This window comes from Neofelis nebulosa, chromosome 5 (assembly GCF_028018385.1).
Source record: "Neofelis nebulosa isolate mNeoNeb1 chromosome 5, mNeoNeb1.pri, whole genome shotgun sequence".
In the NCBI taxonomy this organism is placed as follows: domain Eukaryota; kingdom Metazoa; phylum Chordata; class Mammalia; order Carnivora; family Felidae; genus Neofelis; species Neofelis nebulosa.
In genome coordinates, this window is record NC_080786.1 from 41,329,801 (window position 1) to 41,347,162 (window position 17,362).

General features: G+C 38.4%; 1 protein-coding gene across 2 annotated transcripts in view; it reads right to left on the reverse strand.

The window, feature by feature from the left end:
* Window positions 1-17,362, reverse strand: part of PLSCR4 (phospholipid scramblase 4) — a 138,531-nt gene that overhangs the window by 21,666 nt on the left and 99,503 nt on the right. Inside the window, exons 1-3 of one of the 2 annotated variants that reach the window (XM_058730142.1) lie at window positions 4,063-4,607; window positions 2,505-2,532; window positions 1,063-1,173 (exon numbers count right to left, since the gene is read on the reverse strand). In XM_058730142.1, the coding sequence (XP_058586125.1) occupies window positions 1,063-1,173; window positions 2,505-2,511 (118 nt within the window). In that variant the 5' untranslated portion in view covers window positions 2,512-2,532; window positions 4,063-4,607. Of the gene's footprint in view, window positions 1-1,062; window positions 1,174-2,504; window positions 2,533-4,062; window positions 4,608-17,362 lie in introns of those variants that run through there. The other variant, XM_058730144.1, reaches the window with a different exon arrangement.

The following is a 17,362-nucleotide window of genomic DNA, read 5'->3' on the forward strand; positions in this document are numbered from 1 at the left end:
CCCCCCATAGCCCCTCCAGCAACCCTGTTTGTTCTCTGTATTTAAGAGTCTCTTATGTTTTTGTCCCCCGCCCTGTTTTTATATTATTTTTGCTTCCCTTCCCTTATGTTCATCTGTTTTGTATCTTAAAGTCCTTGTATGAGTGAAGTCATATATTTGTTTTCCTCTGACTTATTTCACTTAGCATAATACCCTCCAGTTCCATCCACGTAGTTGCCAATGGCAAGATTTAATTCTTTTTGATTGCCGAGTAATACTCCATTGTATATATACATCACATCTTCTTTATCCATTCATCCGTCAATGGACATTTGGGCTCTTTCCATACTTGGGCTATTGTTGATAGTGCTGCTATAAACATGGGGGTGCATGTGTCCCTTCGAAACAGCACAGCTGTATCCCTGGGATATATACCTAGTAGTGCAATTGCTGGGTCGTTCTATTTTTACCTTTTTGAGGAACCTCCATACTGTTTTCCAGAGTGGCTGCACCAGTCTGCATTCCCACCAGCAGTGCAAAAGAGATCCCCTTTCTCCACATCCTCGCCAACATCTATAATTGCCTGAGTTGTTCGTGTTAGCCATTCTGATAGGTGTGAGGTGGTATCACCTTGTGGTTTTGATTTGTATTTCCCTGATGATGAGTGATGTGGAGCATTTTTTCATGTGCCTGTTAGCCATGTACAGATAATTCTTCCTGCCAGGCATGGTTCCTTCCTCCTTTTCTTTGAGTGAGAAACTCCTCAGCAAGCCAGAAAAATTTGACTTCCTCAGTTAGGTCTTCCCTCAAATCCTTGTTAGAGCCAGTTACTGTCATCTTGGCCCTACAACATCTTCTTCATGTTTTCATAACGGAGCAAAGAGAATGCCATCAGGATTTGTACAACCTCCTTCCTCAGTAGCCTACAAATATATTCTAATTGACATCTGGTAAACTACTTGGCACCCTGGAAGCTTTCGATACTTATTTACTCAATCACTCAATTAATTACTCTTAAAAGCAGTCTTAACTATTATCGTTTTCTGGAGAGGTGAAAAGAACCTTTCTGAATATTTAACCCACCTGGTACAAAATGGGAATTATAGTCAGGAGGTGCATCAGGCCTTTGATCAGGAGACTTTGTCTGATTGTCCTTCTCATCTGCAGGTTGTTCAGGGGCTGTGGGGATCACACCTTGGGAAAGGGAGAGGGGACATGATTTACAATGGAAGTGATAATGTAGTAACAGAATATATTCATTTTTTCTTATCCATGAATCTAACTATGAAACACACTACTATATTTTAAAGACACGACTCTTTATGTATATTAGCTTTTAACCTCTTAATATGTATTGATGAATTTTCAGGCTGACTATAGATTTAAAAAAAAAACTAAGCGATTATTCACATTGTGCTATGATCAAAGCGACACACTTTTACGTTAGTGGTCTGGCTGACTTCATGCTGATTCCTACCTACTTGAACTCCTTGCACATTTGCAAAAACTGTTTTCCCCACTGTATGTTATGGATAACACAGTCATATATAGAGTGAATCTTATTTTTTCCCTAACCTCTTTTGGAAAATGACTGTGTTTAAATAAATTCAAAACATAACATGATAAATACGTAATGGCTTACAATGCAGTGGTACCACACACAACACATTTAGAGGTGGTTTAATCTACCTCTCCAGTAAAAGCAACCTTGCTTGCTGTAAATACTGCAAGGGAGGAACTGAACTCACTTTCCATGACGTTATCTTGTCCTCTTGTTGCAATCAGAGAAATGTCTCCTTGTATTCCCTACAAGGAAAAATTCTGAATCTCTTCACTAACTCACTTTTATTGCAAGAAAAGCCCAAGTCCCATAAATGTGGTGTTTCTTGCCTTCTGTCATCTCCTGCATTGCTGGGAAATGCAGGCCTGCTTTTGAGCCCTCCTCTATGCAGGCAGACTGTCATCACAGGTTAATTAAGATTATACTCGGGGCGCCTGGGTGGCGCAGTCGGTTAAGCGTCCGACTTCAGCCAGGTCACAATCTCGCGGTCCGTGAGTTCGAGCCCCGCGTCGGGCTCTGGGCTGATGGCTCGGAGCCTGGAGCCTGTTTCCGATTCTGTGTCTCCCTCTCTCTCTGCCCCTCCCCCGTTCATGCTCTGTCTCTCTCTGTCCCAAAAATAAATTAAAAAACGTTGAAAAAAAAAATTAAAAAAAAAAAAAAAAAGATTATACTCCTCTTCGCAGACTTACTTTCTTACTTTTGTTTCCTTTACTTTATTTTCCCCACATATTTGAGAGATCTTTCAGTACATACGTGCCCACATAACTCCCTTTTAATCCTTTTCTGCCAAAGGTAGATAGAAATGTTCACATGTATAAATGAACATATACATGTTTTCTCCAAATGCTAAAAATAAGTAAATAAATAAACCTCAAAAGGAAATAAACTCCAATTTTTTAGGAAAAAAATCACACAATTCACATTTGAAAATAAAGCGTATTAAAATTTATTCATAAAAATTTACCTGACATTTTGAAGAATTCCAATTAGTCCTGAAAAATAAAACATTTTTTTAAGTTTATTTATTTTGAGAGAGAGAGAGAGAGAGAGAGAGAGAATGAGCAGGGGAGAGGCAGAGAGAAGGGGACAGAGGATCTGAAGCAGGCTCTGAAGCAGGCTCGGTGCTGACAGCAGAGAGCCCGAAGTGGGGCTCGAACTCACGAACTATGAGATCAAGACCTGAGCCAAAGTTGTACGTTTAACCGACTGAGCCAACCCAGGCACCCCCAAAATAAAACATTTTAATACTTTAAGATATATGTATGGTTACTATTATGCCTTAGTGATACATGTAAAGATCTGTAATTTTTTTAGCTGTCAGTTACCTTTCATTCATTCCTTCATCAATTCAACAAATACTTACTGAGCACCTATTACGTATCAGGCACTATTATGGATGTTGAAAATATAGCAGTATGAAACTAATATAACACTGTATGTGAACTATACTGGAATTAAAATAGAGGAAAATAAAGAAAGTATAGCGGCAAACCAGATGGGCACTCCTGAAGCTTATATTCTAGTGGAGTGAGACCTAAAAACATGTCAAATACATAAGTTTAAATTTAGATACAGATAGTAAATTTAAATTTAGTTTTAGATAGTCACATAATTTCCATTTGAGATAAATCATAATAATGTGTTCACAAAAGACCTATATACCTGGCTGACATTTTTGAAGAGTTCTAATGAGTACTAAAAATAAAATGTTTTAAAGCTCTATTTACATCAACTTATATATACATTATTACTTAGTAATACAAGTAACAGGTTTTGTGGGGTTTTTTTAAGTTTATTTATTTCATTTGAGAGAGCACACACATGTGAGCAAGCGAGGGAGGGGCAGAGAGAGTCCCAAGCAGACTTCATGCTCAATGTGGAGTTTGATGCAGGTCTCAGTCTCACAACCGTGAGATCATCAGATACTTAACCAACTGAGCCACCCGGATGCTTGATTTTGTGATTTTTGTCTACAAAAATTACATTTTGTAATTTGAATTACATTTGTAATTCATTTGTATTTTTCAATCACAAATTCAATTACATTTGTAATTACATTTGTAAAGTGAATTACATTTCACTAAGTTTTGTATTAATTCAACAAATATTTACTGGGCACCTATTGTGTAGGCACTACTATAGATGTTGAAAATACAGTAATAAACCAGAGAAACAGTTGCCCATCATGCCGGAGATCCTAATTTAGTGCCATGAGATTAAAAACACATTAACAAATATTTCAGATTAAATTGAGGTAGTACAGTTATAAAGAAACAAAGTAAACAGTTCAGGAAAAACATGGATGGCAGTCCTAGGAGGTAACTTTGAGCTATTTGAACTACAAAAGGCGGCATTACACTAAAAATGTAGGAAGAGAGTTGCAGGACAACAGGAAACATGTGCAAAGGCCCTGAGGTGGCACTGAGTTCGGAATACTCAAGGGTGACAAAGAGGTCAGGTATGACTGGGACACAAGGAATGAGGAGAACGGAGGGAAGAGATGGAGACAAGCCTGATCACACCTGAAGGCTGAGGCAAAACATTTGCGATTTGCTGTAACTGCAGCCGGGAAATCTTCGGAGGACTTTCATCAGTGGAGTGATGAGATCTGATTATACTCTATCTTGAGGGGGCAAGAGTGGAAGTATGCAGTGAAGACGGGATGGCAGCAGTAATCCAGGTGAGCCCGATGCTGGCTTAGACAGGCAGGTAACACGGAAAGGGTGAAATGTGGTCAGAAGCAGAAGCTGCAGGAGTTTCTGATGCACTAAGAGGAGTCAAGATTGGGTGTCAGTGTTCAGGCCAGGGTATCTGAGTTGATGACAATGCCATTAACTGAACTAGAGAGGAAGATGGTAGGGGAAATGGCGGGGACTGGGGAGGGCAGGAATCAAAAGTTCAGGGGCGCCTGGGTGGCTCAGTCGGTTGAGCGTCCGACTTCGGCTCAGGTCATGACCTCATGCTCGTGAGTTCCAGCCCCGTGTTGGGCTCTGTGCTGACAGCTCGGAGCCTAGAGCCTGCTTCAGATTCTGTGTCTCCCTCTCTCTACCCCTCCTCCGCTCATGCTCTGTCTCAAAAATAAATAAACATTAAAAAAATTTTTTTTTAAAGTTCAAACTAGGCATGTTTTAAGAGACCAAAATAAGTTTATTTCATTTAAATAAACAGTAGATATATGTAAACATTATGAGAATAACTCAAGAGAAATAAACCAGAAGTTGAGATGGGATTTGAAACAAGGGGTGGGGAGAGATTTCAGGAATTCATTCAAGATAATAAAAAAAAAAGTTATTATCAGGGAAAGGAATTTTAAGATTTTTGAGTTCTGGATGGTACCAATTAACAAGGAGAACATCAACAAAGGCTATTATTTACTGAATGCTTATCTAATGTCAGACAACAGGTTGAACACTTTCCATATATTATTTTTAATCATATTATCTCGCTCATACATAAATGGTCAACCCTGCTAAAATCAAGTACTTCTTAATTCAAAGTTTCTTTTGGATTTTCATTCCAACGTTTCGACCTATTCATCAGATCACAAAATGTGGTCATTTGTGTAGTTCGAACTGAGTAGCAAGTTATCAATGCAGAGTAGGTATGTCGAAGAAACATCAGATCACCATGTAAGACAGTAGTCAATATGGATACTGAGTCGACTCACTGAATACCACCATGGCATAAGCCAGTGTGTAGATTTCCAGCTCACGTGACTGTCTTGCCAAGCATGGGTCAAATACCATCAACCTTGTACCATTTCCACTCACATCTGGAACTTCAGCTAGTTGTACAAAGTCCTATGTGTCTTAAAGGCTAAAAAAGTATTCTGGGGCACATCAAAAAACCAGACCCAATTGCAGACCAACCAAGGAGGACACGGAATGGATCCTATACCTTCAGTGATGGTAACTTCTGGTATTTAGAAAATGACCACACCTTTCTAGAATCTTAAATTCTGGACACTCCTAGGAATATACCCTCAAGTGACTCTTATACATTTACAGAGAAGGTATATACAAAAATGTTGACAACACTGTTCATATTAAAATAAATTCAAAACATCCCTAATGTCCATCAATGATACATTGAATAAATAAATTCTGCTACATTCATATGATACAAGACCCTACTGTAGTGAAAACAAACTACAGCCATACACATCAAGAGAGATGAATCTCAACACTACTACGACACTAACCAAAAAAAAAAAAAAAAAAAAAAAGCCATTGGAGAACACATATATATCATTTAAGAATGTTCAACAGTGGAAAAATGAAACACAATATTTTTTCTCTGATACATATATGGGGGAAACTTTAAGGAAATGTTAAGGAATACACAAAATTCAGGAAAATGGTTTCATACGGAGATCCGGTGTGGGGCAAGTGCTCAGTAGTGGCCTACAGGGGCTTGATATTCCTCCTAATCTAGTTCTAACAGGGTGGTGGAAACAGGAGTGATGGGTTCTTACTAGTCTTTAGAAGGTACATATTTGTTTAAATAGGCATGTGTCTGACATGATTTCACAATAAAAAAGAACTATTTGACAGTTATATGTGGGAATAACCTTCTAACTAAACATATGCTTTTCCTTTCTACCTTAATCCTGGGAACTGTACACCATGAAGAAACAGTGATGGAGACAAATTAGAACAGATTAAGTGCCTTAATGAAAAGGAGTAAATTATCCATCCATCCATCCATCCATCCAAACTATCTATAGTGGCAAACGGTAGAATGCAAAAGCAGAAAATTTTAACAACTGCTGAATTTAAGTCAAGATAGAGATTTGAATATTTTTTATGTTCAAGATAAAAACTTGAAAGAAGAAACACAGAATTCTGGACCCCAAACATGAAGCAGTACCTCTGGGGTCCAGGTCGGGAAATCTGTACTTTTAATACAGCCCCAAGGGATCCTTATGTTCAGGCTTGTTTGAGGCTGATCTTGTGCAAGGAAAAATAATAGCTCTCAACCATGCCAGGCAGAACTTAGAATTCAAATCTGATTTAAGTGATTGAGTAGCAACTTGAAAAAATCTTTAAATTTTAAAAAATTTATTAAAATCTTTTACAAAGCAACAAACATCAAAATCAAATGTATGTAAATACTACCTCACAGGCTGCAGGTGTTCACAGAATTCGTTTACCTCTCCTCTCCTTTGAGATGCTCATTTCTTTTCCTTTTTCACCCCAAATTCTCTTCCCGCTGTTATAAAATTTTACTATATGGCTTTATCCAGAATGTTACATAAGGCAGGATAATTTCCAGTTGGTACGAGCATGAATGTTGTAACTTAATCCTCCCTTAACATTCAATGGATTGTTTCAGATTTCCCAATCACCGAGCAAGGACAAAAAGTGCCATAGGTTGACAGGAGGCTGAGTTTTGGCTTTACATCAGATGGAATTCAGATTAAAAAACTGAACTGTGTCTCCATAACAAGTCAGCGTGACGTGGTCCCAAGAGTTATGAATTCCAAAGGTCTTTTGCATTTTCAGGGCTTAGGCTGCATACGAGGGAATCTAAGCCAACTGGCACGTAATAAAGAGGGAAAGGAGACGTGGGCTGGATAGGACGAGATGGTTTGCTGTTTTGCAAGGCAGCAAACCTGATAGCGTAAATGGAATCCTACAGCAAGAGAGCATTTACATGGGTTCCTCTTGCTGTGTAGAACACTGCAGCTGTACTGTATCTTGCTTGTCAGTTCCACCTTTGTGAACAGTGACATACTAGGAAAGCTCAATGAAACCACAAGCTCCAGAGCCATAACATGGTTATTTGAAACTTCAATCATAAAACTGAGAATAATGAGAATAATGGTCAGCTTTTTACAGTTGAATGTTTACTGGAATCTGTCCTGGCATCTTGGCAAGGGAGCCTCTGGACATGTGATAATCTTGCAATTTTCTAGGCAGAAGTCTTGGAAATTTGCTAATGCAGACTAAGACCGCGGGCTCTGCCCGTTTCCAGTGCCTTCAACCGTGAGAGGAGAGAAACGCAAAGCAGGAGGTCACTGTCTGTACAATTCCTCTGTTTCTTCCTGGAAGGGCAGGAAAAACAGCTGGTTCCTGCAAAGTCGTAGTCCATCTACCACAATTGTCCATTTGGGTTTAACATGGAACTTCTAGATGACATCCTTTGTATTCAAGGGAGGAATACTTGAAGGAGAGACTGGTGCACACCAGCACACTTCACATAGTATGAACAGTGGTTCAGATAGAGACAGATCCCAGGTATCCCTAACGGCTACGTGACTTTGAATGACTACTCTGCTGTTGGGTTATCTGTTGTGTCATGGGCAGCATGGCAGTTGGATCCACCTCCAAGAATGAAATGGTACACTCAGATAGCACTTAAAACAGTGCCTGGTACATAGCAAATCCTCAACAAACATGCATTATTACTAAAATTTCACTAGGTAAAATAAACCAGCTGGTGAAGAGACCAAGAATAAGTTACAGCATTCAAATGTAGTATAAAAAAAGAGCTGTCTGCCATTCAGCCATTTAATATGCATTACTAAGCATCCCTGGTGAAGACTTTATACTGGGTTTCAAGCTGACACCAGTAACTCCCCATCTTCTGCCACCAGTGAGTATGGTTCTAGCAGACATGATTTTACGAGCACTGTAATGAGTTTCAAATTGGAAAGGACTAGGAGAAAATGGAGGCATTGCTAGAGGGCTTTTTCTATTTGTAGCTTAATGAAAGACAAATGAGTTAGAGTACATCTTACATGTTCCACAGGATTTGCTTTTACTTTTTAGTAAGGTAGTGACATTAATTATATTATTCAGATGAATGGATTTGTCCAGTAATTGACTTTAAAAATAGAAGACAAAGTTATGTTAAAGACATCTTCTAAAAATTACAATACTCATTACAGTTCCAAGATATAAGTATTGAAGTTATTTTTTTAATTATCCTGCATTATGAAAAACTGAGTATTTTATGTCTATATTAGTGTAATACTTCATGGTATATATTTGAGATAATATATGTGTACGTGGTTAGAAGTAATATTACATTTGATTTATTTGAAAATCTTCATAAAACTTAACAAATGTAAACGTTGGTTTTTGGGTTTTTTTTCAAACATTCGTACTTTGTAAACCTCTTATTTCATAATAATCCATGCTGGGTAGATATAAAATAATATGCTAATAATCCTAGGAATGTATATATGGTTTGCTTTAAAAAGAAATATCTATTAGGCTTTGATTAATCTCTCATGTATTAACCATTTTTTTCCATTTCCACAGGAAGTGATGACTACTCACTTGCGGTTGTTACATATAACTTAGTGATATATATGAAAGATTTTGTCTGGCTTTTGACCCAGGATCTGGGAGAAACTTCCAAACCCTTGGGATCTCCTGTGTGATAGGAGTGTCTTTTTTTTTTTTTTTTTTTTTTTATAATGTTTATTTACTTTTGCGATAGAGAGACAGAGTGCCAGCAGGGGAGGGGCAGAGAAAGGGAGACAAAGAATCCAAAGCAGGATCCGGGGTCTTAACTGTCAGCACAGAGCCCGATGCGGGGCTCAAACTCACGGAACTGTGATCATGACCGGAGCCAAAGTCTGACGCCTAACAGGCTGAGCCATCCAGGCACCCTAGGAGATATCTTTATTAATCATGGTAGGCCCTTGGATCACACTTAGGATTATGCTAAGGAGATGTCACTGAATGGGGACCAATCATACCAGAAAGATCACCATGTGATTAAGAGGGTGGTATTTTATTGATCTCATGACCTCTGGGGAGATGGACGGGGCTCTAGATTTAGTTCAATCACTTGCCAATGTCTCAAGTAACCATGGCTATGTAATGAAACCCCAATAAAAACTCTAGCCATCAAGGCTTGAGCAAGCTTCTGGTTGGTAAACACAACTGTATGTTGGGAGGGGACACATTCTGACTCCACAAGAAAGAGGCATGAAAATTTCCATTTGAAACCCTAAAAGACCTCACCCTATGTGTCTCTTCATTTGACTGGTCTTGATTTTTACGCTTCATAATAAAACCCACATTGTAAATGTAACACTTAGAATTCTGTGAGTCATTATAGTGAATGATCAAACCTGAGGTGCTGAGAACCCCTAAATTTGTAGCCAGTTGTTCAGAAGTGTGGGTGACCTGGGGATCTCTGAACTAACGGGTATCTTATGGGGTGGCAGTTTTATTGGGTATTGTACCTTTATATTCATGCAGTCTGTGTTAACTCTGCGTGGTTAGTTTCAGAACTGACCTATACTTAAAAGAGTTTTTGAAAAGTTGCTAAACTATTACAAATAGAAGCACATATATATATATATTTCTGATTACAAAAATAAAACATCATCATTTGTAAAACATCAGTAAGTATAAAGAAATGAACAGAACTCTTAAGGCAACCTTCCAAAAATAACTATTCTTAAAATGTGGGTGAACGTCTTGTGTGTGTATGCATGCATGTATGTCTTTGTTTCTGTGTGTATGCATGGGAGGGGTTTTATAATAAATATTATTAGAAATACTGTGAACAAATATGTGCTTAAGTAGAAGGTACCAATACACTACCTTAACTTATTCAAACTATTCAATTTTTATTGTTCACACTTTTCTGGTATTATGACTAATGTTACATGATTTCCATTTGCATAAATAATGGCACAAACTTCTGACTATTCCCTTATAATTAAATAATTTAAGAAGGATGTGTATTCTACAGGTCAATGTTTTTACAACTTAGGAAACATTTTGCCAAGTTATCTTCTTTTTAGCAAGGCTCCTTCAGTTTAAACCCAAATCATGTGAGTGACCATCTCAGTGTTAATAAATAAAATTTTCCTTTAAATTTTACCAATTTGGTAAGTGAAAAATTTATTTTGTATTACCATGCCATTAAACATAATTCTTAATTCAGTAACTTTTAAAAATAATTTGCTTCCTGAATTTCTTGAGAGACAGAGAGAGAGAGAGAGAGAGAGAGAGAGAGAATCTTAAGCCAGCTCTGCCCTCAGGTGGAGCCTGATACGTGGCTCGATCTCACAACCTTGAGATCATGACCTGACACAAACTCAAGAGTCGATACTTAACCCACTGAGCCACACAGGCACCCTTTGAAAGAGAAATTTTAACTGGTATGGTGTCTTATAGATTTTAAATAATCACTAATGCAAAAATATTACAAAATAGCAGGTACTCAAGTACTGTATGGAAGGAACTTTTATTTACACATTCAAAAGGACTGTTCATTCTTCCTTTTTAAGTGACCCTTTAAATACCTATTGCTAATTAAACATATAAAGTTTGTATTCACTTCTTTGAAGAAGCAAGACAAAGACAAACGGACATTTAATGCACGCCTACAGAAAGAGCTCCCAAAATTGGAGGTTTAAAAGCAACAGATGCATTGTTTCTATTTAGCTTGCCCATGGATTCTGGATTGAATATTAATATAACTAATGCGATTACCTTTCTGAAAGAGAGAAAATCCAAATTAACACATGTTAAAGGTACCCTCTGTGAAATCACTGCTAAAGAAGAAATTACTTCCAATCAGATTTGACAGGAATACCCAAAAATATGGCCTCTGAGCCTCCTTAAATCTTATACATTTAGGGTTTAACTAGGTTTTCTGCAGTAAATGCACTAGACTTGTTATCTGTTCTTTTGCCCACCGCCTTTTTTTTTTTTTTTTTTTTACATTTTTTTATCTTACATTAAGAGATGAAAAAGGTTGGGCTGCCCAAGAACTGATCATTATGTTTTTTTAATTTTATTTTTTTAATTTACATCCAAATTAGTTTATAGTGCAACAATGATTTCAGCAGATTCCTTATTGCCCCTTACCCATTTAGCCCATCCCCCCTCCCACAACCCCTCCAGTAACCCTGTTTGTTCTCCATATTTAAGCATCTCTTAGGTTTTGTCCCCCTCCCTGTTTTTATATTATTTTTGCTTCTCTTCCCTTATTTTCATCTGTTTTGTCTCTTAAAGTCCTCATATGAGTGAAGTCATGTGATTTTTGTCTTCCTCTAATTTCGCTTAGCATAATACCCTCCAGTTCCATCTACGTTGTTGCAAATGGCAAGATTTTATTCTTTTTGATTGCCGAGTAATGCTCCGTTGTGTGTGTGTGTGTGTGTGTGTGTGTGTGTATATATATATATATATATATATATATATATATATATATGTATGTATATATATATATATCACCTCTTCTCTATCCATTCATCCATCGATGGACATTTGGGCTCTTACCATACTTTGACTATTGTTGACAGCGCTGTTATAAACACTGGGGGGCATATGTCCCTTTGAAACAGCATATCTGCATCCCTTGGAGAAATACCTAGTAGTGCAATTGCTGGGTCGTAGGGTAGTTCTAGTTTTAATTTTTTGAGGAACCTCCATACTATTTTCCAGAGTGGCTGCACCAGCATGCATTCCCACCAACAATGCAAAAGAGATCCTCTTTCTCCGCATCCTCACCAATGTCTGTTGTTGCCTGAGTTGTTAATCTTAGCCATTCTGACAGGTGTAAGGTGGTATCTCATTGTGGTTTTGATTTGTCTTTCCCTGATGATGAGTGAATATTGAACATTTTTTCATGTGTCAGTGGGCCATCTGGATGTCTTCTTTGGAGAAGTGTCTATTCCTGTCTTTTCCCCATTTCTTCACTGGATTATTTGTTTTTTAGGTGTTGAGTTTGACCGGTTCTTTGCAGGTTTTGGATACTAACCCTTCATCTGATAAATCGTTTGCAAATGTCTTCTCCCATTCTGTGGGTTCCCTTTTAGTTTTGCTGATTGTTTCCTTCGCTGTGGAGAAGCTTTTTATTTTGACGAGGTCCCAGTATTCATTTTTGCTTTTGTTTCCCTTGCCTCCACAGACGTGTTGAGTAAGAAGTTGCTGCGGGCAGGATCAAAGACGTTTTTGCCTGCTTTCTCCTCGAGGATTATGATGGCTCCCTGTCTTACACTGAGGTCTTTCAGAACTGATCATTATTTTTATAGCCAATGTTTCAAATCAGAATCTGATCTATTAATAATGATCCTTTTTTATCTTTAAATTGTATTCAATAGGCAGTACACAGATAGTAATTTCATAAAAAGCTTTGGATACTATGACAGAGGTGGAAACAGAGGCCCAGAGAAGTTATTTAAAGGCTTTTCCCCAAGGTTGTACAGCCACTGAAGTACTGCCAGCATGTGACCAACAATCCAGTCCCCCCACTGCCAGACTACAATGTGTTGCTATCCACCTGTGCCTTCCTCTTATCTACCGCAGCCACACCAGAACTCTTCCGTATTTACCTCTGAGGTAGGGTGGAGTGGAAAAATAATAAAAAAACAAATACAATTTAACGAGCCATTTTTCCTTGTTTCTGGTGATAGCCTTGGTAGAATCAAAAGGCAGACACAACTAGTTCAAGTATGCTTCTTTTTGAATATGAAATTCATTTCATAACCAAGTAGGTCTGGCCTTTGAATCATTCCTACGGTAATGGGGATACATTTATATTAATCCATCTATTTTGGCTCAGGACAAGTTTTGTGGATTACAAATACACTAATTCATATGTGATATTACCATGGATAATGTTAGCTGTAAATGTTAAACTCAGTCAGTTTACTTATTTTACTGAATACAATGAGTATGTGAAGAATTCATTCCTTTAAATACTACTTTTTAAATACTTTTTTTTTAATTGTAGAGAGAGAGCACAAGTGGGGGAGAGGGGCACAGGGGGAGGGAGGGAGGAAGAGAGAGAGAGAGGGAGGGAATCCATCTTAAGCAGGCTCCATGATGAGCATGGAGCCTGACGTGGGGCTTGATCCCACAATCCCAGGATCATGACCTGAGCTGAAAACAAGAGTCAGATGCTCAACCAACCGAGTCACCCAATCGCCCCTGAAGAATTCATTTCACAGAAAAATTCTACAGTAAGATTTCTCATGATATAAACAGAGCTCAGGAAGAAAGTGCTTTTCAAGGGCCTCCTCAACCTTCCTCCCTGGGAAAATGGTCCAAGAGGAGATCATGTTTATAAAAGGGAGTACTAGGGTCTCACCTACTCTGCTATTGCCCAACAGATCTGCTGGACCAAAATGAAAACACTTTTCTGTCTTGGAGGTGGTATCATGTGGTGGAGAGAGTGTAGAGGAGTGAAGAGTGGCCTCCTGGTAAGGAATCTTAAAGGGAATGGGGTAAAGAAAATTAGCAGCAGCTACAAACAGAAACAGTTTTGAAAAAGTAGGGGCTTTAAAGGGGATTAAATTTTGGTGGAAGCCCTACTAGAATGTAAGTCTCCTAAAGGAAGAGATTTTTACTTATATAACTCCTTACACATTCTGGATCATGACAGAGCACAGGATTTATGTATTTTACAGGCATCAGTTTCCCTGCATTAAAAAAAAAAAAAGTGTTGTATATTCTAAATAAATTTAGAATTAAATTAAATTTCCTTTTTTTAAAAATTCTTTTTTAATATTTACTTGAGAGAGAGAGAGAGAGAGAGAGAGAGAGAGAGGGAGGGAGAGGGAGAGGGAGAGGGAGAGGGAGAGGGAGAGGGAGAGGGAGAGGGAGAGGGAGAGAGAGAGAAAGCACAAGCAGGGGAGGGACAGAGAGAGGGAAACACAGAATCCAAGGCAGGCTCTGAACTGTCAGCACAGAGCCCGATGTGGGGCTCAAATTCGAGCTGTGAGATCATGACCTGAGCCAAAGTCAGATGCTTAACCGACTGAGCCACCCAGGTACCCCAAATTAAATTTCTTTATGTGAAGGCTTTTTTGAATGTTAGTTGACTCACATGGAGATATTTTCCCTAATTTGCTCATTTTTGTCACTTTTGCACTAGGCTATATTATTACATTGTTCTGCTCACAGTATAAATTATAAAATGAAATTCTCTTGACCACATATGACTTCTACAACCCTGCTATGTAGAAGCTACTGAAAATGTTAATCTATTTATACACAACATACTACTTACCTATATTATATGTTGCACACTTACCTATATTTATATACTATTTATATGTTACATATTGAAATACACCAGAATACTAAGTCACAGTGCTGAAAAGAGTAAGCAAACCAGTCATGTTTTTAAATTCTCAAACAGAAATCATCATTACATTCCTATTTAAAACTAACTGCAATGAGGCCAAACAGAAAACATGATTCTTTTCAAGTAAAAAATTTACCACTTTTTAGAGAAAATTTAAAGTACTCTTCAAATTAGCAGTTAGCTATAGAGAATTGTGAGGTTATGTACTGATTAAGACCCCTAATAAACTGGCATAATATGTTTAAAACACTCAGTTTCACCGGGTTTCAATTTTAGATATCAGTTACTAATTATCTAGGAGGTGCCAGGAACTTTGTATATTTTGAGTGAGGTGGGTATTATGGTTTTCATTACACAGATAAGGAAAGAGAAGCTCAGAGTTTAACCTGTTCAAGGTCAGTTTTACAAACTGGGGAAACTACGGTTTAAAACACTCTCATCAGGGGGCGCCTGGGTGGCTCAGTCGGTTAAGCGTCTGACTTCAGCTCAGGTCACGATCTCACAGTCCGTGAGTTCGAGCCCCACGTCGGGCTCTGGGCCGATGGCTCAGAGCCTGGAGCCTGCTTCCGATTCTGTGTCTCCCTCTCTCTCTGCCCCTCCCCCGTTCATGCTCTGTCTGTCTCAAAAATAAATAAATGTTAAAAAAAAATTTTTTTTAAATAAAAATAAAAAAATAAAAATAAAACACTCTCATCAGAGGCCAGACTACTATTCTAAACACCACTGAAAATTGCCTTCTGTCTCCTTGTTGCCCTCTCTCTCCTATGCCACCCCCCTCACATTGCTTTCAAATTATCCCGCTCTCCTACTATCCCCTATAATATGAAAATTAGGCCTTTCTACTGAGCTCCCTGTCGACTTCCATTTTGTAAGGTTGTTGAAATATATTTTAAAAAATATTTGAAATGTATTTTGAATATATTTAAAATATATTTTGAAAAAAAATGATAGGTTACATGTTCCAGTTCTGGGTAAGATCTAGTAAACCTACATCACCCTCTCTCTCCCACTGAATACAATTAACTAACCTAGACAGAATGATTTGGCAGCTATTTGAAGACTCTGGAAACCAAATGGGAGAAGAAGGCCAGAATTGGAAGTACCATAAACTGGAATCAGGCTCCTGGTCTGTCTCTGGTATCCCTAACCTGATATATTTCAAGGCAGCCCAAAGCACGGCAGGAGGCACCAGGCGCAGAGACAGCTCCAGGACAAGCCCTCTGCTCCTGGCTTGAGAAGCAGGAAGGGAAACTCCTAAAGCTCAGAAAGAGTTGGAGAGTTTCCCAATACTTTTTCTTTTTCTCCACTTGCTCATGCCCCAGATCCTCACAATCCTACTGTGGAGAAAGGTGTGATTGCATCCAAGGAGGCTCACAGGTGCCTGGAATACTAAGAGAGGGAAACCTTCCCCTGGATATAAGGACCTGGGGTCCCAAGAGGATGCGGTGAAACTTCTCCCTTGGTTTCCTTTCTCTCTGTACCCTTTAACTTGGCTGTGTACGCAAGTTAATTTGTGGGAAGCACACAGCAGAGAAAGGTAAATAAAATCTCATTTTTCTGGTTCAATAACTGAAAAGGAGGCCGAGAAAACTGGTAAGGAGATGGTAGAGGAGAAGCTTCAGAAAGTGTCCCAGTAAAGTTATTTATAAACTTCTGCATTCATCCCTGAGTGATGCACACATGGATCTGATCCTAACAAAAACTTTGAGAACTGAAGGGAGACCACAGCCCAGGTCTCAGGCTGGCCACTGCACTGCAGAAGAAATCTAAATGGCAGGGCCAAGACTCTGAAGATCAAAACCGACACTCACATCTCAATGCACAGAAGGTTGGTAGAACCTGTGGCCTGAACCCAAACGGGTCAACAGCCTGCCAGAACAAGAAGAAAATCGATTTCCTCCACAGCATCTAAATCAGACTCAGAACTTTTTTAAACATAATATTCAAAACACAGTATCCAGGATAGAGTACATGTGTGCATAGAACCAGGAAAGTCTGAACTCATGTGGGCTGAGAGCCACCACTAAAAACACTAGTCACAAGATATAGTCCAGAACGCAGTAACAGATTAAATACTACAAAAAGATGGAAATAATGCTGAAAAAGACAGGAAATGAGACACAGAGGAATGAAAAAGAAAACAAGCAGGTATAAATTGTAAATATGTCAATAGTTACATTAAATATAATGTACTAAGCCTACCAATGAAGAGACATAGATTATCAAAATAGATAAATGGATGTGTTCTTATAATGATCCAATTACACGCTTTCTGAAAGAATTCACTTCACATGTAATGATAAAGTAGACTAAAGGAAAGAAGATAGAAGAGATATACCAAGCAAACATGTACAAGAAAGATGGAACATAAATAAAAAACAAGTGCAGCTGAGTGTCATCAACAGATGAATGGATAAAGACGTGATATACATATAAACCGTATGTGTGCATGTGCATGTTGGAATATTATGCAGCCATAAAAAAGATGAGATCTTGCTATTTGCAACATGGACAGACCTAGAAGACATTATGCTAAGTGAAATGAGTGAGACTGAAGGACAAATACCATATGATTTCACTCATATGTGGAATCTAAAAAAAACAAATTAACTAACAAAAGGCAGAAACAGACCCATAAGTACAGAGAACTGGTAGCTGCCAGAGGGAAGGGGGGGGGTAGGAGATGGGCAAAATGGGTGAAGGGGAGTGGAAGATAGAGGTTTTCAGTTATGGAATACGTAAGTCACAGAAATA